This window comes from Brachypodium distachyon, chromosome 2, assembly GCF_000005505.3.
Source record: "Brachypodium distachyon strain Bd21 chromosome 2, Brachypodium_distachyon_v3.0, whole genome shotgun sequence".
NCBI lineage: Eukaryota > Viridiplantae > Streptophyta > Magnoliopsida > Poales > Poaceae > Brachypodium > Brachypodium distachyon.
This window is the reverse complement of record NC_016132.3, coordinates 58,916,376-58,944,230: the sequence shown is the minus strand read 5'-3', so window position 1 is coordinate 58,944,230 and position 27,855 is coordinate 58,916,376. Positions and strand designations below refer to the sequence as shown.

Sequence of the window (27,855 nt, the reverse complement as noted above, 5' to 3'; positions counted from 1 at the left end):
CCTTGCATCGATGGATGCACACAGCCATAATATTCTGAGTTATAATTTAACACGTGGTATGTGTGTTGCATTTTGAATAGACAGATAAGGGTTAAATGCGAATCCAATAATTAGGCAAACGACTCAGCGTCAGCAACTTTATTTATTGAGAGAAAAGGCAAACAAGAGCGCATACAGCCGAGACGATGACAGAAAGCAATTAAGCGGGAGACGCTGCTAAGTCTGGATGAATTTTTGTCACCAAATCCAGTCCACGCTAATGGTAATGGATCGGAAGGAAGGGAAGAGAAGCCCAGCTGCAGCTTCCTGGGCCTGGGCCTGTCTGTCAGGTCCGTTGGTCAAAATGAAAAGCGTATCCCTGGATTATACTAATGGCTGGCTAGCATTATTAAATGGGTTAAATTTACAGGGAGATCCAACTCACAGTAATCATAGTTCCATCTTTGCTTTGAAATTCGCACATGCTTCCCATCCATCCACCTCAAATCAGTGAGTGCCATCATAATCCATTGCCATTCTTCTTTGCTTTTACTCTTACCACTTGTTCCTCATTAGTAATTACTCTTCTTACTTACTACAACAGGGAGAAGAAGAGAGAAGAAAAAAAACTTGAAGAGCAAGCTGGGCCGGACTAGTGTGGACTGTGGAGTGGAGTAAAAGAAGAAGAAGAAAGGAGTCTCGTTCCCCGATCCGGCCACCTCTCCGCCGCCAGATTCATTCGCCTCGCCGCCGCCCAGCTCGCCCTCGCCATCGCGCGGACCCCTCTCGCCTTCTTTCACCCAAACCGCAACACTACAGTAGCCCTCACTACTCCCCAACCCCCATGCCATTCAAATCCCTCGCCGCCGCCGCCCCAAGAAGCGACTACTAGCTAGCCCTCACTCGGCCACTCGGTGACCAACAAACCCTAGCCAGCCATGGTCTCGCGGGGGCTCTTCGGTTGGTCCCCGCCGCACGTGCAGCCGCTCACGCCCGTCTCCGAGGCCTCCGAGCCGCCGGAGTCGCCCTCCCCCTACGCCGCAGACGTCGGCGCCGCCGCCGACTCCGCCTCCGCAGCGCAGCATCCCGAAGACGCCGACGCGGGGGGGCTCGAAGGGGACGACGAAGATCCCGACCCGCCCCCCGCCGCCGTCCCCTTCAAGCGCCTCTTCGCCTGCGCCGACCGCCTCGACTGGGCGCTCATGGCCGCCGGCGCACTCGCCGCCGCCGCGCACGGCGTCGCGCTCGTCGTCTACCTCCACCTCTTCGGCAGGGCCATCCACTCGCTCCACGGCCGCCACTCCCACCACCTCTTCGACGACATCAAGCAGGTTGGCTGGCCTCTGTCTGTCTGTCTGTCTGTCTGTCTGTCCATGCGCTGCAATTAATATCCCACTTCACAAGCCAATGCCCGATCCATGTCCTGTCTGCTGCGTTTTCTTCCTGCAATGCAATATGCCGGCACTAGTAACACGAGCAGGAACTCGGATCCCACGAGACAATTCATATTACTAGTTTCGTTTTGATTGATCCTGTCCAATGTTGCTCAAAGAGGTGGGATGGTCCTCATTGTGCACACACTTTGCTTAAGTGATCAAAGTGCCTAGGACTGATTGCGAAAGATGTGCTGCTAATATAAATAAATGATAGACGTTCTCAAGTTTGGTACCTCATAATTGTTTCTTTGTTCATGCGTTTGATAGGGACTTTTGGGCTTGCTACTTGCTACCCAGCCTCATGAGATTACTGCCACCTTACTTGTTCATATTGCTTTATTCCCTCTATGTGCTGCATGCAGTTGCTATTTTTAGGAAGGTTATTATGGTATTTTCTGTGGATGCAATGCTGCACAGTGAATTTTGGTGTAGGATGGCGGGTTAAGTAGAATTTAAATAATTGAGGCGTGCGTGTTTCCCTCTCGGTAGTGGCCAAGCGTGCAGGTTCTTCTTTCCGCTAGACGACACGGCAGGGATAAAGCGTAAGGGAGGTGTCCAAAAGTAGTTCCCGTTCATATACCAATACTACTTTATAGTGTACGAATAACTTTGAATATGGACCGTCGGATGAATTCGATCGATCAGATCGTGGAGAGATGACTAATCCAGGCGCTGCCGATTGTTAGATCCGTAATAACTACCAAGAATGGCTATAAATAGCAGGAACTAGCGAGAAAATGCATTTTGTCACCTGTGAAGTCCACAGCGCTCCAGGTTCTGGCATTTCCGTCTTGGCTCGGTCACCGCCAGTCCGCCACTATGGTCCCTACTGCTAGCTGTGCCTACACTGTTGTCCGCCTTTGCTGCTGCAGCTATGCCGCACCTTAGTCCTGAAAAGACTGTACATACAATTTGTCATGCTAAATGTAAATACTACATGATAGCAGTTATTTGTCACAATGAATATCTGCATAGCTTTCACTTGTCATTATTTCTGCCTATAATATACTTCACTACGTTATGTGTCTTTGTGTTTTACAAGTTACTTGTTCGTTGTTGTTGTTGTCTCTGCAGCATGCTTTATACTTCCTCTACATAGCAATTGGTGTTTTCTTTGCTGGATGGATAGGTGAGATGAGGCTACATCAAATTATCAAAAGCACTACATGGTTCTTACATGCTTAAGAAATTTGAAATTACACCAAATCTGTTGTATTTACAGAGGTTTCGTGCTGGATTTTGACTGGGGAAAGGCAGACAGCAGTAATAAGATCAAAGTATGTCCAAGTCTTATTAAACCAAGACATGAGTTTCTTTGATACGTATGGAAACAATGGTGATATTGTCAGTCAAGTGCTAAGTGATGTCTTGCTTATTCAATCTGCTCTGAGTGAGAAAGTAAGTTTTTATCACTGAACCTTCTTAATTATTGATATTGAATTGCATGCTTAATTATATATCTTCTATATAGTCTATTGAATCACCCAATATTGTCGGTAAGAATTGCATGCTTAATTATCAGTCAGTTGTATGGTCGTTTATTTTTTAAATATTATATATTTAATCATTCTGTATTTTGTCTTGCTATCTTATGGTCTATTTGAACTGTGATGTATTGTGTTGGTTTTAGGTCGGAAACTACATTCACAACATGGCTACATTTTTTGGTGGGCTTATCATTGGTTTGGTGAACTGTTGGCAAATAGCTCTTTTGACATTGGCTACTGGACCCTTCATTGTTGCTGCAGGAGGAATATCAAACATATTTCTCCATCGGCTGGCAGAAAATATTCAGGATGCCTATGGTGAGGCCGCAAGCATTGCTGAGCAGGTATTTAACTTCCTTCACGAATCAATAAGTAAATAAAAGCAAACCCCATTTTTGTTGATAATGTTGACATGGAGCACTTAGGTCTTGAAAACCTCTAGACTTGTTTTAAGTTACTCAGCAATGTGCTTAGCATTAGCAAGGAAAGTTGGATCTCTGTGTGTTCATCTGGTGCACAGCATATTGCAAAATAAAAAAAATGTTTAATTTTAGAATTGCATCCAGCATAGCTAACTATAAATGAGGTAGCATATCCATCTGAGCAGTGTTTGTTTTGCAGGCAATATTATACATCAGGACTTTGTACTCCTTCACAAATGAGACCCTTGCAAAATATTCTTATGCTACTTCGCTTCAAGCAACTCTTCGCTATGGGATTCTGATAAGTCTGGTGCAAGGTCTTGGTCTCGGGTTTACATATGGGCTTGCCATATGCTCTTGTGCCTTACAACTTTGGGTCGGGAGATTCCTTATCGTCCATGGAAGAGCCAATGGTGGTGAAGTTGTAGTTGCTCTGTTTGCTATTATTTTGAGTGGACTGTAAGCATGATATCTTTAACGATTACCTTTCCTTCTATCTACACTTCTACACTAATAAGGATCTTACCCACTGTTCTTGATTGTTTGTAGTGGACTTAATCAAGCAGCAACAAACTTTTATTCCTTTGAGCAAGGACGTATAGCTGCGTACAGACTCTATGAAATGATAAGCCGGTCAACGTCTACTGTAAACCAGGATGGCCGTACCTTATCTTCAGTGCAAGGCAACATCGAGTTTCGTAATGTCTACTTCAGTTATCTCTCCCGCCCAGAAATCCCCATCTTAAGCGGGTTCTACCTTACTGTACCTGCTAGAAAGACTGTTGCTCTTGTTGGTAGAAATGGTTCAGGAAAAAGCAGTATAATACCTCTCATGGAGCGATTCTATGACCCAACCTTAGGTATTTTAGTTTTTATTCAGGTCCTTAGGTATTAGTTGCAAGCTACTTTTTTACTATTATATTGTCACCTCAAGTATCGTTTTGGTTTACTTGCGGTTATATGTTGCAGGTGAAGTACTTTTGGATGGGGAGAATATTAAGAACTTGAAACTAGAGTGGTTAAGAAGCCAAATAGGACTTGTGACCCAGGAACCAGCTCTGTTGAGCTTGAGCATTCGGGAAAATATCGCATACGGAAGATCTGCTACAACCGACCAGATTGAGGAGGCAGCCAAAACAGCTCATGCACATACTTTCATCAGTTCACTGGAAAAAGGCTATGAAACCCAGGTACTGTACATGCCTTATTGGACTGCATTATGTTTCTTTATTTTATACAGACCTAACATGCCTGTTTAATTCGAACTAAACATAAAATAGGTTGGCCGTGCTGGGCTTTCACTGACAGAGGAACAAAAGATAAAGCTCTCCATTGCTCGTGCTGTGCTCTCAAATCCATCAATTCTTTTACTGGATGAGGTTACTGGTGCTCTTGATTTTGAGGCTGAGAAAGCTGTCCAGGAAGCACTAGATGTTCTAATGCTTGGCAGATCTACTATCATCATAGCTAGACGTCTCAGCCTTATCAGGAATGCTGATTATATAGCAGTGATGGAGGAAGGCCAACTTGTTGAGATGGGAACTCATGAAGAATTGTTAAATCTTGATGGTCTTTATGCTGAACTTCTTAAGTGTGAAGAAGCAGCGAAACTTCCGAAGCGGTCAGTGCACATCATTTTTGCAACAAGCAATTTGTTAGTTCCTTGGAGATAGAGCTTTTATCATGTTGGTGCATAATGTTTCTGATCCTTTTTTGGTTAACTGCTGTTGTTTTGTTCTGATTCAAGTTCCTATGTTGATGTAGAAATGTTTTAGAAAATAAATGTGCTTTTTTACAGGACCAGCACTATCACATTTCATCATGGGTGATTTATCGTATCTTTACAATTTTAATAGCCATCTTACTAGCATCAGGAATTCATGCTTTATTTTTGTCAGTATTGGGTATCATATCATGTTATATTTTATCCATTTTTGTATGTCCAACGTGATGGGTCATATTCTATCATCCTAGCCGCTTTATTCTTTTGCAACATCACTATCTTTGAGTCTCCATTTACTCAATAAAGAATAAAGACAGATGGTGAATCATTTGCACAAGTGGTATTTTATTTTCATGTTACATGGTAATCTAGATGAAGGGCGTTGGAAGTTCATCTGTGCATTTCATTGTGTGCAAATAATTTCTTCACACACACATAACCTGCATGGTGAAGAGTACATATTTGTTTTGATTGAGCTGTTTGTGTCATGTCAAGCAATATGTGTAACTGCCCTCTTAGCTTGCAGAACTGTTGTTAGTTCTGAATGTTTATGTTTCAAACCACTGTTGTTTGGGCTTTTTAAATTACTGCAGTACCACATTGTATGCTCTCAAGTCTTAACCATTTATTTTCTTCTGCTAGCATAAATGTTTATTCTTCAAATCTGCAGGTTTTTTTGGTTGTTTGAAGCGTTTTATTTATTCTGTTGGTGGATTAAAGCACTTATTTTCTCCTAAATTGTTTCAGGACACCGATTAGAAACTACAAAGAGCCCAGCACCTTCCAAATTGAACGAGATTCCTCAGCAAGTCACAGCTTCCAAGAGTCATCTTCTCCTGTTATGTCAAAATCACCATCACTTCAGAAAACGCATGGTTTTCTCGCATTCCGAAACTCTGATGCTAACCATAACTCACGTGAGTCGCCAAACATTCAGAGTCCTCCTTCGGAGCAAATGGCAGAAGGCAGGTTACCTATGGTTGCTTCTGAGAGAGCTCCGTCCATCAAAAGGCAGGACAGTTTTGAAATGAAATTGCCTGATCTCCCCAAGATCGATGTGCCCTTACACCGACAGTCTTCAAATACCTCAGACCCAGAATCACCAATATCACCATTATTGACTTCTGATCCAAAAAATGAGCGTTCCCACTCAAAAACTTTCAGCAGAACTCTTGATATGTTTGATCATTTTCATGTTGATGAGTCAAAGAAGGATCAAACAAAAGCTCCATCATTTTGGAAACTTGCAGAGCTTAGCCTTACAGAGTATTTCTATGCTATTTTGGGGAGTGCTGGCGCTGCTTGCTTTGGTTCATTTAATCCTCTTCTTGCTTACACAATATCTTTAATAGTGGTGGCGTACTACAGAATTGGTGTCCGCGATGTACATGATGAAGTGAACAAGTACTGCTCATTCATTGTTGGCATGGGTATAATTACTGTGCTGGCTAACTTCTTGCAGCACTTTTATTTTGGTATAATGGGAGAGAAAATGACTGAGCGTGTTAGAAGGATGATGTTTTCAGGTAAGCATTTGGTTTTCTATCTATTCTACGGAAAGTGTCATTCATGTGTCCTTGATGGTTGTAAGCCATCCTTTTGTAACATAATCTTGATCTAATTCACACCATTACATGAAGCATATTTCAATATCAAATGCATCAAATAATGCTACAATGTTCTAACATGAATACATGATAGCTTAGTATTAGTATAAAAGGCTGTCATTATACTGCTAAAGACTGATCAGTGACCGCTGGACGTTTTCTGCATTCCAGCAATTCTGCGCAATGAAGTTGGATGGTTTGATGATGAGGAAAATAGTGCGGACATATTGTCGATGCGGCTTGCTAATGATGCAACATTTGTCCGTGCTGCTTTTAGCAACAGACTTTCTATTTTCATCCAGGATACATCAGCCATTTTTGTGGCTCTTCTTCTTGGCATGCTGCTAGAATGGCGTGTTGCTCTTGTTGCACTGGCAACTTTGCCAATTCTTGTGATTTCTGCAGTTGCACAGGTTAGCTCTTGTAAGCTTTCGACATTCTGATATGTTATCTGCATTAACGCTTCCATTTTGCATGTATGGCAATCTTATTTGAAACAATCACGTAGTTATGTTACATGTTGATAGAAGCTACACGACTTGTTTGGGTATTTCTTGTTAAGACTTCTGCTTTTGTTACCTGGCAATGATAATACTTGATAATATCTCTCTCTATCTCTATAGCTGTGTTCTGAGTAAGGCAACATCCTAATATCCATCATCGTATCTCTGGCTTACTAAAACAGGAACATGCACAACATAACCAAATGTCTAGAACAAGATGATAAGACTCCACAGCTCAGTTGAATTATGAGTGCCCTTCCTGATCTTGTGGGCTTAATATTGTTGTGCCTATCTCTACAACTTAAGCTATTTTGAAGCATCTTGCTACTAGCAGATCTTCCTGTCATCGTTAATTTTGCAGTATTTGTTGTATCAAATCTTGGTATTGAATATACCAAAAGGTTCTCTACATGGTATGATCCAAACTAAATATAGATTTGAGATTATGAAATTTTGGAGTTGGTTTTCTATCAGCCTCATTCTTGTGAAACAGCATCATGATTTTCACATAGGCGGATTTAAGACTGCTATACTAGTCCACCTGTATTTTCTTCCATATAACCATGTAGGAAGTTTGTTAGTATGCCTTTGAACATGGTCAAGAGTCCACAGAGACTGAAGAAAGTCGATATCATACTCTATTGTTTCCAGCCCGCTCAAGTTAAACTACACATTTTAATTCACACTTATGTTACTTTATTTAGCTGTTGGTCGAGGTCTTGCCTTGAGAGGGTTCCTGCACTGTGCTCTTATTATGCTGCACAATGGAGCTCATACTTGTATTTCTTCCTCTCTTTTTCAGAAAATGTGGCTTTCTGGCTTTTCTCGAGGAATTCAGGAGATGCACAGGAAAGCTTCTTTAGTACTTGAAGATGCAGTGAGGAATATCTATACTGTGGTGGCATTTTGTGCTGGTAACAAAATAATGGAGCTTTATAGATTGCAGCTTGGAAGTATTCTTACAAAAAGCTTTGTTCATGGGATGGGCATTGGTTTTGCCTTTGGCTTCTCTCAGTTCCTTCTTTTCGCTTGCAACGCTCTTCTGTTGTGGTATACAGCTGTTGCTGTGAAGGATGGACATCTTAGCCTGGTAACAGCACTCAAAGAGTACATTGTCTTCTCTTTTGCGACTTTTGCACTGGTGGAGCCATTTGGCCTTGCGCCATATATTCTCAAGCGTAGGAAATCCTTGACCTCAGTATTTGAAATTATTGATCGTGTACCCAAGATTGATCCAGATGATGCCAGCGGCCTCAAGCCCCCAAATGTGTATGGGAGCATTGAATTCAGAAGTGTTGATTTTTGCTACCCTTCTCGCCCTGAGATGATGGTTTTGAGTAATTTTAGCCTTAAGGTCAATGGAGGACAAACAATTGCTGTGGTAGGTGTATCTGGATCAGGGAAGAGCACAATAATTTCTTTGATCGAGAGATTCTATGATCCCACTGCTGGCCAAGTTTTGTTGGATGGCCGTGATTTGAAGTTGTTCAACGTGAGATGGTTGCGGAGCCACATGGGGTTGGTTCCTCAGGACCCTGTTATATTCTCCACAACCATAAGAGAAAACATAATATATGCAAGGCACAATGCAACAGAGTCTGAGATGAAAGAGGCTGCCAGGATTGCGAATGCTCACCATTTCATTAGCAGCCTGCCTCATGGCTATGACACACATGTGGGAATGCGTGGGGTTGATTTGACTCCCGGGCAGAAGCAACGCATCGCCATTGCCCGTGTAGTGCTGAAGAATGCGCCCATCGTGTTGCTAGATGAAGCCAGCTCCGCAATCGAATCCGAGTCAAGTAGGGTGGTGCAGGAAGCCCTTGATACGCTGATCATGGGGAACAAGACTACAATTCTCATTGCACACAGGACGGCAATGATGAAGCATGTGGATAACATTGTCGTGTTAAATGGTGGTAAGATTGTCGAGCAGGGAACACATGATTCACTGGTGCAAACGAATGGTCTGTATATCAAGTTGATGCAGCCTCATTTCACCAAGGGATTCCGCCAGCGTAGACTAATATAGGTGATGGTCCGGTAGATTTTGTACATGACTCCATGGAATTAAGCTGATCTGTTTTTGCTTCACTGACTGGTCTCGGGCAACATGGAAGGCAGCTTCCAGTTACAGCAAAGGGATGATGTTACAGACGTTCGTGATCCGACATAACAGGGATTGTCGTGGTAGGCTCTGGGACACATGGTATTTATTGTTCTAAATTGCTAGGAGGGCTCTGATGGCGCTGAAACACCATTGTTCTATATCGTTCTAAAGTGCAGGAGCCTTGAGGAAGCTGAGATGCCATTGTGCAAAGTTATATTACGAAATTATGACACATTGGGTTCGGCTCCAATATTGTGTGATTTATCCAACTGTAATGAATTTGAGCAAAGTCCAGCATGGGAGTTTTGTGCCCTAAGACATGCCCTGTGCTGTGCTGTGCAGGCTCTGTGCTCTGCCTATTCATTCATGGCCTTTTTTGGTTTTTGGTGTAGTTTTGAACTAGGGTTATTTAAATTTTGCCTGTTTTAGGATGCGGCGTTAGTTGTTGCTGGGTGTGAAGGTGTAATTACAGGAGTAGTGGAGGATGGATGGATGTTGTTTTTGTTGCTTAATTTGTGGTAGCCCTAGGCCATTTTTGTTTGGTACATACTTGAACCTCTTAATTTACTGGATGCTCGAGGCTGTGTGCATATGTGTGATGCGTCTTGTTGTTTAGAGTGGATGTTATATCATGTACGTACTCTCGGTCTCTTTTTTGTAGTCGGATTTTCAAGAAAACAAAGACATGCATGGGTCCTATGAAAAGTCAAATTATTATATTTTTGAAGGGCAAACTGAAATTACTTTCTAAAAAGAAAAAGAAGATGTGGAATTTAGGACAAATTTGGTGGGGGGAAAAGTAGCCAAAGGAGAAGGAGATGAGACGAGATGAAGTGAGCAATTACCAAATGTGGTGAGTAGAGCAGTGAAGTGAAGTGACATCAGCAGCAGCCAGTCAAACCAAACCAACCGGGTTAGTTGGTTAGTTAACCAGAGAGATCGATTCGATCCATTCAAGGATCCAAACCCTTCTTCTTCCTCTCCGCCAGACTCCTCCCACCCGGAGGCCATGGATCCAGGCCCAAACCCTACCCCCGACGACAAGGGCCTCGCCGCGCTCTCCCTCCGCGCCCCCGCCGCGCTGCCCCCGGACTTCGCCGCCGTCCCCGAGATCGAGGATGAGGAGGAGGAGGAGGACGACGACGAAGGGTATTTCACGGCCGCGTCCAGGGGCGGGAGCAGCAGCACGGCCGCATGGAAGGAGGAGATGGAGGGGCTCGAGGAGGAGGAGGAGGAGGAGGACGGCCCGCCCAGCCCCAGCAGCAGCGGCTACGCCGGCGAGCGGGGTAGCAGCCTCGCCTCCAGCGCTGCCGGCGGCGCCGGCATCGAGGAGCCCGACCACCACGACGTGGACGCGCCACAGCCGCACGGCCCGGGCGCCGAGGACTGGGCGCGCGACAAGAAGCACGCCGACGAGGTGATGGATTTTATACATTCGCTTCTCTTGTGCACACCATTTGTCATTGTTTGTGCCTACTAACGTAGGGTGGCTTGAGCTACTGAGATCATCTGTCTATGAATTGCTTCACCACCCCCAGCTCGTTCGTTGTTAGTAATTTGGGCTGCTGTGTGCTGACATTATATCCAGTAACATATAGCTTCGCTACTGATGCATATATCCATGCCTTCTCGTATTTACAGATGCAAATGCTACCCAAAGGATAGTTGGCATTGAACTGAATTTTGCACCGTAGCTGCTGGTACTTCTGTAGGTGTACTCTCGTGTCGGCCTGAAATCCTGAAATGAGTTCCTTGATGTTTCAGGACGATGCTTCAGCTTCTTGGAGGAAGAGGAAAAAACATTTCTTCATTTTGAGCAATTCCGGCAAGCCAATATACTCTAGGTAAAATTAATCACTTGCACTTCATGAATATGCTTCATCAAGAATGGCGCATCTTCTAGATCATAACATTGTGCATTTTCCTCATCTTGTTTGATTTCCAGGTATGGAGACGAGCACAAACTAGCTGGATTTTCTGCTACATTGCAAGCGATTGTTTCCTTTGTTGAGAACAGGTGAGTGTGAGGAAATTTTATTTCTGGTGATCAGAATGATAAGATTTTTCTGCCTTAACCTTTTCCTGTTGGCTGTGCTCAATTTTTCCTTTTGGTATCTTTTTTGTTTTTATCCAGTGCTGACCATATCAAATTTGTGAGAGCTGGAAAACATCAGGTCAGGTGGCCTTCCTTGTCCAAAATTTACTTTCTAACATAACTTCCTTTTTGTGAGGAAATTGAACACAACTTAACTCGGACATTCATCTGCAAACGTTTTTAAGTACTAACTGTAGACATACTAAGTTGATTTTACCCTGTCTTTCAGATAGTTTTCCTTGTCAAGGGTCCAATATACTTAGTTTGTATTAGCTGCACTGAAGAGTCATATGAAGGATTGAGGGGCCAACTAGAGCTCATGTATGGTCAGGTGCTTCCACTGTTGCATTCATCTCATCACATTTGTATTTGATGAGTTCAATTCTGGTTATGCAAACTTTATGCACCATTCTTATCCATATTTCTCTGTCTGAATATACAAATTTGCAGATGCTGCTTATTTTGACAAAGTCAGTCAACAGATGCTTTGAGAAGAATCCCAAATTTGATATGGCACCGCTACTAGGTGGCACTGATGCAGTTTTCCTATCTCTTATACGTGCATTCAGCTGGTAAGTTTGTTTTCTTTTCCTTCCCATGGAATTCATTTATGCCATTGTAGACTTTAGTGCTTAATCGAAATTTTATTGAACTGTTCAACAGGAATCCTGCTACATTTCTTCATGCATACACATGTCTTCCCCTTGCCCAAGCAACCAGACGAGCTGCTAGCGCAGTTTTGCAGGACATTGCCGATTCAGGAGTTTTGTTTGCATTGTTGATGTGTGAGCACAAGGTTTGTCCAGTTTTCTGCCAGAACTTGCAACGGGTGATAATTTTATTTGACTTTTTGACCATACTCTACTTAAATCATGCTTATATCCTAAGATGTAGAACTTTCCTTCTTGTAGTTTGTTCTGAGCACACTTTAGGTACCAGTTGAACCTTCTAGAGGTTCGTACAAATGGCACAAGTCTTATTTTCTTCAGTCGGTCAGTTATGTCTTTCACCTTATCCACGCTGATATGCCACATTTCTGCAAATCTCCATATAAAGCTTGTTGTTTGTGTTGCCTCGGTATCACACATCTTCAATCTCTTCAATAGTCAGTGACTTTTGAACTCTGGAACTTGACAGACTGTACCAATATCATTATAGATGTCTCCATGCTCTCACTATCTTTAGTTTGTATGTGGTTGTAGCATCACCATGAGGCAGAGTGAGCTAGAGGCCTCCTGGAACTTTATCCATTCCAGATATTTTAGTTATGATTGCAAGTCATTAGTGATGTTTAGCGTAGAGCCTCTTTTTTCCATAGTTATGTGTGTTCATGTTTCTGAGAGATACATTATTGTTTTTTTCTCTTCAGGTTATTAGTCTCGTGGGAGCACAAAAGGCTACTTTGCACCCGGATGATATTTTACTTCTTGCAAATTTCATATTGTCCTCTGAGTCTTTTAGGTAATCATGGCATAGTATCTGAAATAAAAACATTGACCTAGAGCCACCCTCTTACGAGTTTTGTTTGTTTATTACAGGACTTCGGAGTCTTTTTCACCCATATGCCTGCCAAGATACAATCCTATGGCCTTCCTATACGCTTACGTTCACTTTTTTGATGTGAGTAAAATATTTACACCTTGTTATTTATGCTCGCTTTATTTATGTAGCATTGGAAAAAAGGTATTCTAGCTTATTAATTAACTGTTCTCCATGGCAGGAAAATACATACTTGACTCTGCTTACTACGAGACCAGATGCATTTTATGATCTGAAAGATTCAAGGTGAGCTTCACAATAAAAGTCTGAAGACATGATTAAACATCACAAGATGCTGAGTACATGCTGCCTAACAACTCTATGAAACTAAGCGAAACTATTCTTTTGTAAACAATGTCTAGGGCCCGCATACAAGATGTTCTCTTGAAAGCAAATGTCCTTCTTGAAGTCCAAAGATCTTTGCACGAGAATGCATTGCGTGTTGAAGATGTGCCCGTTGAACTGTCTTCTCAATCTACATCACTGCCTGCACAGTCTTCTCAAGGGAATTCTCAATCTTTGTCCTCTGAAATGGCAATTGGCGGACCAGCCGGACTTTGGCATTTTATATATAAAAGCATCTATCTTGACCAGTATGTATCATCTGAGTTTGCCTCGCCCATTAGAAATCCAAAGCAGCAGAAGAGGTACTGAATATTGATGATAGTACAGTATTTATCTCCGTATTAGCGGATCTTCTTTGAAAGATAACCTTATGTGTGCAGATTGTACAAAGCTTATCAGAAGTTCTATGCTTCCATGCACGATAAAGCAAGTGGTCCACACAGAACTCAATTCAGAAGAGACGAGGATTATGGTAAGTTACCCACAAGTAGCAGTCAACAACTTTTTCTTTTGAGACAACTTATTACCTGTGTTAAAATATTGAGAACGTTGAATTCAAACAAGTAAATACAAAGACCTGAAAAAGAACTCCAAATACAGAATTGCAGCCATCAGCAAAACAGTAGTACCATCCATCCTATGCATTTACCCATAGGGATACAATCTACTAGCTGTTATGAAACACCAGATAAGTCATTGCTTTTTGTGTTGGTAATTCTGTGGCATTTATGCCCAGGAGTACCTTCGCTGTGAAGATATTCTTGAATTTACAGTTCGAGTGTCATGCTATTTGCCTATGTGAATTACAACGATGGATCCATTGTTTCCTTTTTTGCAGTTTTATTTTGCTGGATAACCCAGGATTTTGAGCTATATGCAGCCTTTAATCCACTTGCTGACAAGGTTGGTATCTGTTAGTTTCAGTTTGCAATTGCATTTAATAATGCATCATCCATCACTGTGTAGTAAACTAGTAATACCCCAATAATAACTTTGAGTACATGTATTTTCCAGACTCAAGCGATCAAGATATGCAATAGAGTATGCCAATGGATCAGGGATTTAGAAAATGAAATATTCGTATACGGAGAAAGCACCCTTGCCTGGTGATATTTTGTCTTGTATGTAAATTCATATGCTTTTGTTATCTCTTTTATCGAAAGTTTTCATGATTCATGTACTTATTATACCGACACAGGCAATACCATCACTGTTGGGGAGATATATGAGGGATTAGGTTTGTCTCTGTAACATCCTCACAAAAGCGATGCTTTTATTGATGGCCCGAGACAATTTCTAGCCAGTTGTTGGTTTCACTGTATCATGTTGCTGTGATCAATGCCATTTTCTCATTTCCATATATGCTCCTTCTGTAAGCATCTAATTCCTCCAATGCGATCTTCTTTCCATCAAATGTAGCTCGAAGTTGTATTGTATCATTTTGATATGTTCCATCAAGTAACAAAAATTCAGTCTCAAACGAGAATCACAAGATATTTGCTTTTGTGGGCAAGAGGACATTTTTTATGGCCAGCTTATTCTGAAAAGAAACCAGTTTCAACCCATCGGAGCACGAGAGCCTGCTACCGCCGGTATGACAGGGCTGGGAAGAGCCCGTGCTGGGGGCGGGTTGCGCCACCGTGGCAGCGGCCCTGCGACCATCAGATTCTGCAGCAGAGGCCCTGCCTCCATCACAGCCTTCAGCAGCTGCCCTTGTTGTGGCAGCGGTCTCTTGGTCGCCAGCGGCTCAAGCAGCACCGGCGTGTTGTCGACGATGACATCTGCATTGCTGGCTGAGGTTGGCTGGAACAAGACGGAGCTATCCACGGCCACCGGGGAGGAAGAGGATGGCGTGAGGCTCCAGTGGGAGTCGCTGCTGCTCGGTGTCGCCACCGCCGCCGGGTCATGTGCCAGCAGTAGGTGCTGCTGCTGTCGCTGGAGTTGGTCACGCTCCTCGGCAGTGCGGCGGAGGAGCTCCACCAGGGCGGCGATGTTCTGCTCCTTCCGGCGCACCTCCTGCCTTGCCGCCTCCAGCTCTGACGTCGCTGCAGCTAGCATCTGCTTCACCTCCTCAACGCTCTGCCATGCCACAGATTAAGAGAAATGATTCAAGAATCAGAGCTTGAGGAGAAGGTTATGATGCAGCATCTGCTGTTACCCAGCAGCCATGCCCACTCAAAACAGTAAAAGAAGATCATTATTGTAGATGCCCAAATCAACATCATTGTACAGAATCCCACTGCTACACATACAATAACCCATCACTTGGCAGTACACTGTTCTCAACAGGGGATGCAAAAGGAGAGTAGCAAAACAAGAAAAAAAATAGTTTACAAATTAAAACAGGGCACACTTAATGTTTTAAAGTAAAACCCAATGGAATTAGTCAAATACTATATCTATCTAGGACAAGTAACTGAGCAGAATTCAAACGCTCTTATACGTCAGGAATGAATTCAAGTCCACCCTTTTGCCTAACAAATTACTCTTCATGAAGAAACCAGACGATCTTGACCACGGCAAACATGCGGGCATCCCAAATTAAAGCATGGGTTTCGGATCGATTGATGGAGAATGCAAAAGAGATTACTACAGTACATGCAAACCTCTTGGGGAAGGCAATGGAGATCATGGAGCGGCGGCGGCACCGCCCGGAAGGACATGTCTCCAAAGCCAGGAGGCAGCGGCGGCGGCTCCGTCGCCATGAATTTACCCTCCCACTCCTACCTTGCCTATGCCCAAATATGAAGATCTCTCTAAATGCTCTTCCTGATCTATATGTGTTGGAGAAACACTTGTGCCGTACGTCCCAAGATGTGAACAAAGAGAAAGCAGAGATCGACTAGCTTATGGACTGTGGGGAAAGAAGAAGCATATACAGCCAAGCTAAGAGTCCACGCAGAAACTCAAAGGAGAGAGAGAGAGAGAGAGAGACAAGAAATTTAAGAGGCGGCATACACATTCCATATATGATTAGTTCATGTTTCCATATACTGTACTAGGGTGTGAAGAAAAATGGAGGGGAATTAATGTGCTTGCCATGGATGAGGAGGTTTGGGGATCCGACCGAGGATCCTTTTTTCAGCGTTTGGGAGGGCCCAAATGTCTTTCCGTCTTTCCTTTTGCCTTTTTCACTTTTATGTCTCCCTTGTGTTGGGCCCTCCCGTTGCCTCGCTCACAAAGTCTTGGCCCCTTTATTTTTCGGTTGCACTGATCGTGATCCCTTTTGATTTTGCGTTGATTTTTTTTCACTGAAGCTAAGAGCATAGATACTTTTGGTTTAGGCCCTTTGTCATGCCAAATGCTTGGTTGGCTAAAATTTTATTGAAAGCCTTTGTCAATACCACAATGGCCTTAACCACTGGTTGTGGGTTCGACCTCCAATGGCCACGGCCACACTTTTTTTTTTAAGGGCGACAAGTTGAAAATGCCGCGAGCTGTCGAACGATCAGAATTTGCCTGAGTGCACGATCGGACAGCTACAAAGGCTGATGGCGTGAGACGGTGAGAGGGCTTGAAGGGTGTCCAGTTTTACTGTCCTAAATTTGGGTCATTTTTTGCTGAAGATTTCGAAAGAGTCCAATTTGTCATTTTTGCCTAGCTAGTCGATTTCATCGTAGCTTCTTGGATTGTTTTGATCTGGCGGCAGCAACTACTTTCTCTTCTCATCCCACATTCAAAAATGGAATTGTCTTGTCTTCTCTTCTGATTTCTGAAGCAGCAGCAACAACCTTTGTCCTCTCTCGTCTCAAACAGAAGGGTCGAGGAGGTGCGCGCCATTGCTTAACTGAAGAGATCTGAATTAACTGAACCCCAGCAGCTGATCAATCGGATTCCAGCGAATTAAAATTTTCTTGGGATTATAAACATGCCGGTGCTAGGATTTCCAGACGTGCCTGGCCTGGCCCTGAGCTTATTATACGAAGAAGATTCTCTCGAGTCGATAGAGCATTCCAGAAAAGCATGCAATCAAACAGTTATGGTCCTGTCTTTGTCCTGTTCTTGCTGCGGCGCATAACAATAAGAGATCGATTGAAGCAGACATTTCGAGAATGAATGAATGCTGAAATCGATCGATGATTCGAGAGAAGGGAGTATGCACATCGCTCTCCTCCATGCATATGTATATCTTCTTCTTTCTTCAATCTGTGGCTCATATAACATTTCCTTGCACACATTCAGGCTGAGCTGACAGATAGCTAGGTATGTGTCGATGCAATGCAAACGCATATATATATCCCCGTCAGTGAAAGATTCCGGCGGCCAAAGGTCTCCATCCATGGATTATTGATCACTGAATGAATAATAAGCTAGCACCGTCTTTCAATCCGCACCACAACTTAGACTAGACATATATATATGGAACTACAAGACAAGAGAAGGAGAATCTAGCAGCTGTAAATCTAAAGCACAAGCATGCATTGCAAAATGCAACAACTCTTGTTTGTTTGCTTGTTTAAGAGAACTAAGGAAAAAGGAAGAATGAAAAATTAAGGTTTTTGAGACGGGAAGCAGACATATATATGTAAGGCGACGTCACTGGTCGGCGCCGCTCCGGCCTGCTCCACCAATGGTTTCTCCACGTGGCAGGCTCCTATTGGCTAGGAGGCCCGCCCCCCTATCATATACATGTACGAAACGGGCCCGCCTGCAGCCGGAATGTCCATGTCAATCCATCTCTAGCTCTACACACAGCACACAACACAACTACTCCATGTTGTAATAATGTAGTGTTTTGATTACTGGTTCATCAGTTGTGTGCATCCCCTAATCATCGATCGATCGGTCAACCACGCTACAACACGTAGTAGTAGGTATATACACTTTTCGATGATGTATGCAAGGCTAAATGCAAGATGTTAATCACATTATGGGTCTTTTGTTTGTTTGAATTGGCACGCATTAGGAGATCTTAAAATGTGCTCAACTATAAACACATACAACGACGTGCAATGATTATGAAATGCCGCCCAAAGCAAAGAAACAAAAAGAATCGTGTCCATGATGTTGATAATTTTCGCACACAACATTTTTCTATTTTCTTGATAATAGAAGGGGGAAAAAAGCCTCATGGATGGAGCAGAGAAGAGATTGAAAGGGAAAAAAAAATGATGTGAAGCTAATCCTTTCCCTGTTTGAAGCGGTCTCCAGCAGCTTCCCCGGCCATCCATTCCCGGCGGGCTATATATAAACGCACTGCCGTAACCAACTCACACCACAGTGTCCATCCACACAAACACAAACAATTCCAGAGTTCATCAAGTGCTCCAGGATCAGAGCAATCTTGCGAGAATGCCGGTCAGCCGGATCGCGATCGGGAGCCCCGGCGAGCTGTCCCACCCGGACACCTTCAAGGCCGCCGTCGCCGAGTTCATCTCCATGCTCATCTTCGTCTTCGCCGGCTCCGGCTCCGGCATGGCCTTCGGTATTTATACACTCACTTCGTCTTCTTCCTCCTCTGTTCTCCATGGATCTTGAATTCTTGACCAAACAAACAAACGAACAAACAAACAGGCAAGCTGACGGACGGCGGCGCGACGACGCCATCGGGCCTGATCGCGGCAGCGCTAGCGCACGCCTTCGCCCTGTTCGTGGCCGTCTCGGTCGGCGCCAACATCTCCGGCGGGCACGTGAACCCGGCGGTCACCTTCGGCGCCTTCATCGGCGGCAACATCAGCCTCCTGAAAGCCATCGTCTACTGGGTCGCCCAGCTGCTCGGCTCCACCGCCGCCTGCCTGCTCCTGCAGATCTCCACTGGCGGCGCCTCCGTGGGCGCCTTCTCCCTCAGCGCCGGCGTCGGCGTCTGGAACGCTGTCGTCTTCGAGATCGTCATGACCTTCGGGCTCGTCTACACCGTCTACGCCACCGCCGTCGACCCCAAGCGCGGCGACCTCGGCGTCATCGCGCCCATCGCCATCGGCTTCATCGTCGGCGCCAACATCCTCGCCGGCGGGGCGTTCGACGGCGCCTCCATGAACCCCGCCGTGTCGTTTGGGCCCGCCGTGGTTAGCGGCGTCTGGGAGAACCACTGGGTCTACTGGCTCGGCCCCTTCGCCGGCGCCGCCATTGCCGCACTCGTCTACGACATCGTCTTCATCGGACAGAGGCCACACGACCAGCTGCCCAGCGCCGAATACTGAAGAAGCAGTATACAAGTTTCAGTCGTCTTCAGTAAGGTTCAGGGAATTTGATCAACAAGTGTCTTCGTCTTCAGTTCAGTATGTTGATTTCAAGAATCAGCAAAGTAAGCACTGTTCATTAGTTTCAATATAGTCCCACTGCTGTAGTGTCTCTTTATTTGTCATCGATCGGTCAGTGTCTTGAGAAGTTCATGATGGGTACGTTACGTAGTGTGTGTGATGTGGAGTTCAGTCAAGAATAAATCTCATCTTGGATCTCTCCTCAATTATGCATATGCAAGCAAGCATGTGCTTCCATTCCATGCATGGTCAAGATTGATGTTTATTGATTGTACAACCCCTGCATGTGGCGTGTGTGTGTCTAGAAATTTTCATGTCTTGCCAATCCTGTGTGATGATTTTATTTTCAAGGCATTCTTTTTTCCTCCATTCATGCAATGCTGGATGTGTGTGGTCGATCCTTGTTGTGGAAATGGCAGTTTAATTACATGCATACTTTTCGCATATTGTGTGATGTGTTGTGAGTGTGACAAAGGCGAAATACCAAGCCCCATTTGTGATCGACTTGTGAGTGTGGTGCACGCAAAATACTAATACCCCCACCTCTTGATCGGACGGTCAGGAAGTCGATAGGGACTAGGATGAGATTTCCAAATGATCCGAGGATTATTTCAGAAAATTGTATTACCCTTCCATTTGTAGCAACCTGAAAAAGATTCTAGAAGAGCCGACTTTCTAGCCGTCAGATCTCGATCAACAAAACCGACAACCACCCCACTCCCCGTCACGCATAACCGTCCGATCTCGATCCAATGACGATCTATTTGAGCATCTTGATTGTTATATATAGAAACCCACCCAAAACCTAACACGACCCACACCCACTCCACGCGTCGCCACGCATAGCCGTTAGATCACGATCCAACCATCACCGCCCAAACCCTAACACGACCCGCACCCACCCCACGCGCCGCCACACGCATAGCCGTCGGATCTCGATCCAACCATCATCGTCCAAACCCTAACACGAGCCACACCCACCCTCGCGCTCCGCCACACGAATAGCCGTCGGATCTCGATCCAACCGTCTAAAGTGCATTGTGGTTGCTATATAACCAACCTAAACCCTAACTCAACCCGTCACCCACCCCGCGCCGCCGCCACCATCACCAACCTCTTGCGCGGCACCCTCCCCCAAACCCTAACATGAACTGACGAACACCCATCACCGCCACACATTACGAAGATCTCGCGGCGCCCTCCTCCGTCCTTGCGTACGTGCGCCGAACAAATCGTCTTCTTCTCCGGTAATCTTCTTCTTCTCAAGTTTCTTATTCCCTCAGTTTTCTCCAAATCATGGTTTGAAGATTTTGTTTAAACCAAGGACATTGGAGGGAGACGCATGCGACCATGATGTCACAACCTCACGCGCGCTGATGGGGAGGAAGATGGATTGGTAGCGCCATCGTATGGTACAATAATTTTTACCTTATTTTGAACTTCTGCAATTATGAGTTCTCCTTCCATCGCTCATAAGAGGCGAAGCCTTGTGAGTACGTTTTGAACTTCTCATGTATTTTAATAAAATATAGTTGTGTTAGGTTAGGTGATTGTTGATCATGTATTCTTGATAAAAATGCATGCTAGTGTATCATATATCGTTGTACTTTGCTCACGGGTCCACAGGGAACGGAAAAACGGGGTCGGGCAAAAAATTGTCCCCGTGATAGGGGACTGTTTTGGGTGGGCCAGGCGTGGCGGGGTCAAGGTGGATTCGCGGGGACAGGAACGTGTAGCACTAGCCAATGGGTTTCTTTTCTAGCTGCTTGCCACCCATAATCTCAAGATAAGGTGATTAGTATGGTAGATAATAAATTGATTCATATCAAAATCTGAAATTCTGAAATATATAGAAGTATGCATTGATGTTAGCCATGTACTCATGATAAAAAAATGCATGCTTCTGTACGTAGATTCTGCGCTATTGAATTGCTTCGGCTAGTGTACCATCGTTGTACTTTGTGTCACAGCCGGGTCCAGAAGGGGTCAGGCAAAACTTTGTCCCCGTGACAGGGGACTGTTTTGGGTTGGCCGGGTGTGGCGGGGTCAAGGTGGACTTGCGGGGACAGGAACGTGTAGCACTAGCCAATGGGTTTCTTTCCTAGCTGCTTGCCACCCATCATCTCAAGATAAGGTGATTAGTACGGTAGATAATAAATTGATTCATAAAAATATCTGAAATTCTGAAATATATAGAAGTATGTATTGATGCTAGCCATGTATTCATGACAAAAATGCATGCTTTTGTACGTAGTTTCTGCGCTATTGAATTGCTTATGCTAGTACTTTGTGTCACGGCCGGATCCATAAGGAACGGAAACGGGATCGGGCAAAACTTTGTCCACGTGACAGGGGACGTACGGTTTTGGGTGGGGCGTGGTCAAGGTGTGAGTCACAGGGTCATGAAGGTGTAGTCAATAGCCAATGGATGGGTTTATTTTCTAGCTGCTTGCCACCCATCATCTCAAGATAAGGTGATTAGTATGGTAGATAATAAATTGATTCATAAAAATATCTGAAATATATAGAAGTATGGATCGATGTTAGCCATGTATTCATGATAAAAATGCATGCTTATGTACATAGATTCTGCACTATTGAATTGCTTCTGCTAGTACCGTCGTGGTACTTTGTGTCATGGCCAGGTCCACAAGGAACGGAAATGGGGTCGGGCAAAACTTTGTCCCCGTGACAGGGGAAGTACGGTTTTGGGTGGGGCGTGGTCAAGGTGTGAGTCGCGGGACAGGAACGTGTAGTCAATAGTCAATGGATTTCTTTCCTAGCTGCTTGCCACCCATCATCTCAAGACAAGGTGATTAGTACGGTAGATAATAAATTGATTTCTAAAAGTATATGTCTCAAATTCTAGAGAAATATATGGAATTAGTATATGATGCAATGCGTGTATATTAATACCTAACATATTTGCGATGCTAATATTGGGAGCTAGGTAGCTAGCATAGGACCAATATGGTAATAATTAAAGACGGACAGCAGGTAATTAAACAATGGCTAGCTAAGTCCTTGCTTAAATTTCCTGCTGGCAATCTTTTAATTCTTGCCATTTTAGTCATTACTAGCTAGTGGCTAGCTCAGGATTAGCATTGTTCCTTATTAATTTGACGCGTCATTGTTACTTATTCTCGGATTAGCATTGTCCCCTATTAATTTCACGCGTCATCATTGTTTGAAAAAGGAAAGATTTAACAAGACAGCTCGGACATTGCATCATACATACTTGTATATATTTCCGAATTTGAGACACTTAACGAAATAGTAAAGGCAATTAATAGAAATACTAGTCTTCCGATCCATAAATGGAAGGATACAGTACAAAAGGTGTGTATACCATAAGTAAAACCTACTGAGTAATAACTTCATTAACAGAAATTAAAGATACACATCGATGCCAGCCACGTGGCATTCGATCTCGCCGTCCATGCACGCATGCATGCATGTAGATCTCTTCTCTTCTTCTTCTTCTTCTTCTTCTTGGACGACGACGACGATCAGTAGGGCGGTGGGCCGAAGAAGCCTCCGTCGGGGCCGAACTCCGGCGGCGGGAGATCCATGGTCTCCTGGAAGCCCATTCCGGGCGTAGCCTGAGGAAGTTGGTGGCCCATTAATCCCGGCGGCGGCGCCATGAGATCCATCATGTTCATCTGCTGCTGCAGCATGTTGTTCATCATCATCTCCTCCACGGCTCCTCCAACGCCATTGTTGTTGTTGACGAAGCCGCCGCCATTGGAAGAAGAGCCGCCGACCTCGTAGACGCTGTTGGCGAAGCCTCCGGGCATGGCGAGAGGCGGAGCAGGAGGCGCCATGATGCGGGCGGCGGCGGCGTTGCGGTCGGCGTTGAGTGCCTCCCGGAGCACGCCGTCGGCGCGGATCTGGACCTGGCGCTGCACCTCCATTAGCGACGCCTGGAAGGAGAGGAGCTCGGCCTCCGAGAGGTCGCCGAGGTCGGCGTCGAGCCACGCGGCGGCCGGGGAACTCCCCTCCGCCAGAAGCCTCTTCGTCTCCGCCTCCGCGCGTTCCTTGCGGAGCTTCTCCTTCTCCATCATGGCCCTCAGCTCCCCGTACTCCCTGTTCAGCTCCAGCAGCGTCTGCTGCTCCTCTGCCCCCAGAGAAGAAGCGGCGGCGGCGGCGGCTCCGGGAGTGTTGTTGGCGGCGAGGGTGGCGAGGAGGCGGTCGACGACGACGTCGACGGAAGGGTGGCCGAAGGAGAACGCCTTACCGGCCGGGGAGAAGACGACGGCGGCAACTTGGGCTCCGCACAGTACCGAAAGTTCGCTGGCCTTCTTAAAAAGCCCAGCCCGGCGCTTACTGAAGCAGACTTGGCGGGCCTCTTCGCTGTCGATCCGCTTGATCGCTATCTTCTGCCGGCCCATGCTTGGCCGGCGGCGAGTGGGCGCCATTTGCTCACTCCTTTTCCTCTCGAGACCTAGCTACTACGTGCGATCCTTCCCTTCCTGCCTTTCCTTGTCAGACGAAGGAAAGGCTTGTGTTCTAAGCTACTTTGTGATCTGCCTAACGTCCGGGTAGAGGGGCTGCTTATATAGGCGCGGGAGGTTACGGTTTAAGGTAGGTGGTAATGAGTCATTATTAACCGCGTGAAATGATATTTTTCGAGGATCTTTATGGTTTGTCAGATCGCCGTCCGTCCGTCCATCCGACGGCCGACGTAAGATGTCCCGGATCTAAAAGATTGCGAAACTTATTTACTTCTACTTTTGTATGTGTCAAAGATTTCGTATCTATATATGTACATGTAATTGTGTGCGCGTGGTTAATTGTGAGCTTGCGCATGCGCTGACGTCAGCGGTTAATTACCGCATGTGGTTATATTTGGCAGGGAATGGATTAGCTTGCTGCTTAATTACCTAGCTAATGCGCGCATAATACCATTTGCCAACGCACACATATATATTAGCCATTCTCATTACTCCGGCCTTTCCTTCCCTTTTACGTGCATTATTCCGAATCTTGATGAATGTGCAGCTAGCTAGCTAGCCTTCCATGCATAATGGTACGTATTTGCTAATGCTAGCTGCATGTTCATCAAGATCAAAGACGTAATGGGAAGGGCTTGAAGGATGGAGTGATGGGAATTGCTAATTGCGTGTTGGCAATTGTATTGTGAGCGTTAGCTAGCTAGCAACAAGTTGATCCAGTCCCTGACTAATACAACCTGCGAGAATTGACTGCCATTAGCGCATCCGCTAGCTCACAGTTACCACTCGTATCATACGTACATATATACGTATCTAGAGTACGTTCTAGACACATACGTAGATTTAGATACGTTGGAATCTTTTGGAATCCTGGGTATCCAATACTGACCGTCCGATGGATGAATTGACGGTCATCTGACAACCCATAGTATTCTTCAAAATATCATGCACGTGGCTAATGCCCATTATCACCAACCCCGTCTCCCGGGCCTACAAAAGGAGCCCATACCCGTACGTGACATTAGACGCACACAAACTAGCATAGAACAATCATTTCCTTCCAAGAAGGAAAGGAAGAAGGACATGGTTGTAGTAGTGGCTAGATCGAGACGAAAGGGAGAGAACAATGGCGCCTTCTCGTCGCTGACCGAGCACGGGCCGACAGAAGACCGCGATCAAGCGCATCGACAACGAGGAGGCCAGCTAGGTCTGCTTCAGCAAGCAAGAAAGCGAGTGAGCTTTCCGTGCTCTAAGGGGCCCAGCTTGCCTGCATAAGATAGGTTTACGTTACTTGTTGCCTTGTTTTTGCTATTAAAAAAAAAACTTGTTGCCTTGTTTCCAACTCGTCGGTGGTACACATGTAATTTGGAATTAACGAAGAGTTGAAAATTAATGTTAATGGGCGAAAGGCCGATTCAGCTAGGGTCATTAATTGTCGGAAGAAACTGTGTGTTTCGTAAGAAGGAGCGGGAAAAAGCCAAAGCAAGCCGATTCATGAGGCTGACACTTGGCGGAGGAGTGGGGCCGGGGCGATGACGAGTGGTTGTAGTTATGATGCAAGAAGAGGTCATGCCACATCGACGGATTGGACATGGAAAAGTGCTAGAGCTAGTGGAATTATTGGCCTCATTGGCAGCACACAACGTTTTTCTTTCTCTATCATATCTGTGAATATTCTATATAGTTTTGCTGAGAAAAGACTGACATCATCCATCTTATTATACACGTCTTGAGGCAGGTTCTTGTGAACGGTGGAGACGGGCCAGATCGTGGATATTGTCTCCGCATCCAAATAAACAACGCCATGATAAATTGCTTTTTTTTTTCTTTAGGGAGGAAAGCCCTTGGTTGTGTTGGGCTTCCCATGTCTGCGTGGCCCTTAAAGGGCCTCAATCTTCCAGGTAAGCAAAGCCTGGTAGAATTAATCTCGTGATGGGCCGATTTTCTTGTCCTTGTGGTTTGACTGGCCCAGATTAATTTACTCTATCTATATCTATCTATACCATTATTAAATTCGAAACGGTAGTGATGGTGTGGGCGTCGTCGCCGTACGTCCGTCGTCCAACCACAGCACGACCAAAATCACGCGGCCCGACCGGTCTGAGCCCAACCCCTATCCACTCTTCCCCTCGCACGCCCAATCGGTCCTCTGCACCTCGCCCCCGAATCCTCCCCGACCCGATCTGAAGAAGCAGATGCTGCACGGCCACACGGAGGTCGTCTTCGAGGCTGGTGGCTGCTGCTGTAGAGGAGGAGGGGACCCGGATGGCGGAGACCTCCCTGCGGCACGAGGCCATGAAGCGCCAGAGCGCGGCAGCGTCCATGCGGCGGCATATCCATCGCAGAGCGCCACGGATGTCGGCGGGCGGCGGTGCGGGGGCGGATTCGGCCTCCGCGATGGCGGCGGAGAGCGCTTCGCAGGCCTCGGCGAGGCGCACGGGCACGGCGGCCTCGCGAGCGTCGAGCGCCGTGCTGGATTCAGAGGTGGACACGTCGGCGGCGGCTAGGGCCTCGTCGAGGGAGGCGGAGCGGGCGGCGACGTCCTGGTCGAGCGAGGCGAAGTGGGCGAGTGCGCGGGACCAGGCGTCGTGGCAGGTGGCCAGGAGCTGCTGCTAGGAGTCCAGGTGTCCTGCCTCCTCCTCCTCCTTCCACACGGAGGATACGGCTCCTCCTTCTCCTCACACACGGCAAAGGATCACACCCCGATCTCTCTTCCTCCTCTCCACCTCGGCCGGATCTCTCTTCCTCCTCTCCCCCTCGCCCCGATCTCTGCCGATCCGCCTGCTCCTCCGACACGACACAGGATCCGCCCCCTCCTTCTCCTCCCACACGGAGGATCTGGCTCCTCCTTCTCCTCACACACGGCAAACGCCCCCTCCTTCAACAGAGGCAGGATCCGCCTCCTCCTTCTCCTCCCACACGGCAAAGGATGCGTCACGTCACAACACGCTACAAGCAGGGGCAGCCAAATCCGAGACCAGCTCGAGCAATGGAGAATCCGAGAAGAACTCGAGCAATCGGGTGCCATGGAATCCTTTGCCCGTTCTACAAAAGGTATTCGATTCCCTTGAACTTCAGAACACCAGATCACCCGAAGTTTTAATTTTTGAACTGTTTTAACCAGATCGAAATTGCCGCACCCGAAGTATTGCACACTTCTCGCCACACTTCTCGCCCGAAGTTTCGTTAGACCGAGCGGCCCGAACTCCACACAAGGTACATGATAGATCTTGTTAAGCATCTGCCGTTAATTTCAGTTCGTACAGGCTTCTCCGTTAATTACAGTTCGTACAGGCTTCTTACATTGTCGTGTTCATGTTAAATCTTCTTGCTTTCTTCTTATGCGACATACTGGAATTGTTGATGGTGGAAGTTAACTAAGAGTAAAACTACTGTTTTTCTTGCTCAAACTATCTGAAGTATATTTATGTTCTTGATTCTACTGCTTTTAAACGGTTTAAATTGTTGACTCATGCATATATGACCTTAAAGTGCTTCCAGAAGCAGTTATGTTAACTTCAAGCTATTTTTTTTTCTTGTGCTTGCAGAACATGGATCACAATGTTGAAACAACCACCTTTGAGGATTTTGAGAACCGCCCTTTAAAAAAAGCAAAATGTTCTGAATCAGGTATTTTGGATGATCAATTGCCATCACCTTCCGTCTCAGCATCATCTCTGGTTTCTGAAAATTCTGAATCAATTGGATCAAAATCAGAAGATCAGATAAGTAGTGATTCATTGCTACCTGGCCAAACAACAACCAAGTCGACGTGTTCTCCAGTTTCTGAATTGACGAATGAAGAAAAAAATTCAGAGGGTGATGATAACCAAACCGTTTCAGCAGATCATGATAAGCCACCAGATGAATCTGAACATATAAATGATGGGGCATATGACTATCTCCCACAAGGTAAAAAATTCACTTATTATTTTTATACTTCTTTACCTACGGT

General features: G+C 45.5%; 5 protein-coding genes and 1 long non-coding RNA gene across 10 annotated transcripts; 3 read left to right on the top strand and 3 right to left on the bottom strand.

The window, feature by feature from the left end:
• Positions 1-95: 95 nt before the first annotated feature.
• Positions 96-9,859, top strand: LOC100843547 (ABC transporter B family member 20). The gene is made up of 13 exons (XM_003565139.3): positions 96-329; positions 410-489; positions 584-1,310; positions 2,490-2,544; positions 2,638-2,813; positions 3,046-3,246; positions 3,524-3,783; positions 3,874-4,184; positions 4,294-4,514; positions 4,605-4,945; positions 5,795-6,573; positions 6,826-7,067; positions 7,960-9,859. The coding sequence occupies exons 3-13, from the start codon at positions 918-920 to the stop codon at positions 9,187-9,189; spliced, it is 4,209 nt and encodes a 1,402-aa protein (XP_003565187.1). The 5' UTR covers positions 96-329; positions 410-489; positions 584-917; the 3' UTR covers positions 9,190-9,859.
• LOC112270931 lies at positions 1,968-10,242 on the bottom strand. The gene is made up of 2 exons (XR_002963590.1): positions 10,113-10,242; positions 1,968-2,314 (listed from the first exon to the last, which is right to left on the bottom strand). It is a non-coding gene; the product is annotated as an uncharacterized LOC112270931 (long non-coding RNA).
• LOC100845386 (vacuolar fusion protein MON1 homolog) lies at positions 10,189-14,704 on the top strand. 3 transcript variants are annotated; one of them, XM_010234588.3, is made up of 15 exons: positions 10,189-10,684; positions 11,032-11,111; positions 11,213-11,284; positions 11,402-11,441; positions 11,592-11,693; positions 11,813-11,934; positions 12,026-12,158; positions 12,732-12,823; positions 12,901-12,982; positions 13,083-13,147; positions 13,264-13,548; positions 13,627-13,718; positions 14,085-14,149; positions 14,261-14,367; positions 14,445-14,704. In XM_010234588.3, the coding sequence occupies exons 1-14, from the start codon at positions 10,277-10,279 to the stop codon at positions 14,354-14,356; spliced, it is 1,734 nt and encodes a 577-aa protein (XP_010232890.1). In that variant the 5' UTR covers positions 10,189-10,276; the 3' UTR covers positions 14,357-14,367; positions 14,445-14,704. The 3 variants fall into 3 exon arrangements, with proteins under 3 accessions (XP_010232890.1, XP_010232889.1, XP_003567548.1); XM_010234587.3 differs by having other exon boundaries at positions 14,261-14,352; positions 14,445-14,606; XM_003567500.4 differs by having other exon boundaries at positions 14,261-14,606.
• Positions 14,655-16,408, bottom strand: LOC104582968. Of its 3 annotated transcripts, none has more exons than XM_024459610.1 (2): positions 16,286-16,408; positions 14,655-15,325 (listed from the first exon to the last, which is right to left on the bottom strand). In XM_024459610.1, the coding sequence occupies exons 1-2, from the start codon at positions 16,286-16,288 to the stop codon at positions 14,804-14,806; spliced, it is 525 nt and encodes a 174-aa protein (XP_024315378.1). In that variant the 5' UTR covers positions 16,289-16,408; the 3' UTR covers positions 14,655-14,803. The 3 variants fall into 3 exon arrangements, with proteins under 3 accessions (XP_024315378.1, XP_024315379.1, XP_010232891.1); XM_024459611.1 differs by lacking the exon at positions 16,286-16,408 and adding an exon at positions 15,845-16,278; XM_010234589.3 differs by lacking the exon at positions 16,286-16,408 and adding an exon at positions 15,853-16,278.
• Positions 16,409-18,435: 2,027 nt separating this feature from the next.
• On the top strand, positions 18,436-19,771 carry LOC100843246 (probable aquaporin TIP1-2). The gene is made up of 2 exons (XM_003565138.4): positions 18,436-18,671; positions 18,761-19,771. Exons 1-2 carry the CDS (start codon positions 18,539-18,541, stop codon positions 19,384-19,386), a joined length of 759 nt encoding a protein of 252 aa, XP_003565186.1. The 5' UTR covers positions 18,436-18,538; the 3' UTR covers positions 19,387-19,771.
• Positions 19,772-22,732: 2,961 nt separating this feature from the next.
• On the bottom strand, positions 22,733-23,864 carry LOC100845077 (agamous-like MADS-box protein AGL23). The gene has a single exon (XM_003567499.4). It carries the CDS (start codon positions 23,862-23,864, stop codon positions 22,956-22,958), a length of 909 nt encoding a protein of 302 aa, XP_003567547.3. The 3' UTR covers positions 22,733-22,955.
• Positions 23,865-27,855: the final 3,991 nt, after the last annotated feature.

Bases quoted from the DNA above. Each gene is read 5' to 3' on its own strand.
- LOC100845386 (XM_010234587.3), top strand. From the start codon at position 10,277: ATGGATCCAGGCCCAAACCCTACCCCCGACGACAAGGGCCTCGCCGCG. The intron at 11,442-11,591 runs GTCAGGTGGCCT...CCTGTCTTTCAG, and splicing joins TGAGAGCTGGAAAACATCAG to ATAGTTTTCCTTGTCAAGGG. The intron at 11,694-11,812 runs GTGCTTCCACTG...ACAAATTTGCAG, and splicing joins TAGAGCTCATGTATGGTCAG to ATGCTGCTTATTTTGACAAA.
- LOC100843547 (XM_003565139.3), top strand. From the start codon at position 918: ATGGTCTCGCGGGGGCTCTTCGGTTGGTCCCCGCCGCACGTGCAGCCG. The intron at 4,185-4,293 runs GTATTTTAGTTT...TATATGTTGCAG, and splicing joins ATTCTATGACCCAACCTTAG to GTGAAGTACTTTTGGATGGG. The intron at 6,574-6,825 runs GTAAGCATTTGG...TCTGCATTCCAG, and splicing joins TAGAAGGATGATGTTTTCAG to CAATTCTGCGCAATGAAGTT.
- LOC100845077 (XM_003567499.4), bottom strand. From the start codon at position 23,864: ATGGCGCCCACTCGCCGCCGGCCAAGCATGGGCCGGCAGAAGATAGCG.
- LOC100843246 (XM_003565138.4), top strand. From the start codon at position 18,539: ATGCCGGTCAGCCGGATCGCGATCGGGAGCCCCGGCGAGCTGTCCCAC. The intron at 18,672-18,760 runs GTATTTATACAC...ACAAACAAACAG, and splicing joins CGGCTCCGGCATGGCCTTCG to GCAAGCTGACGGACGGCGGC.
- LOC104582968 (XM_010234589.3), bottom strand. From the start codon at position 15,951: ATGGCGACGGAGCCGCCGCCGCTGCCTCCTGGCTTTGGAGACATGTCC. The intron at 15,326-15,852 runs GTTTGCATGTAC...GTGGCATGGCAG, and splicing joins TCCATTGCCTTCCCCAAGAG to AGCGTTGAGGAGGTGAAGCA.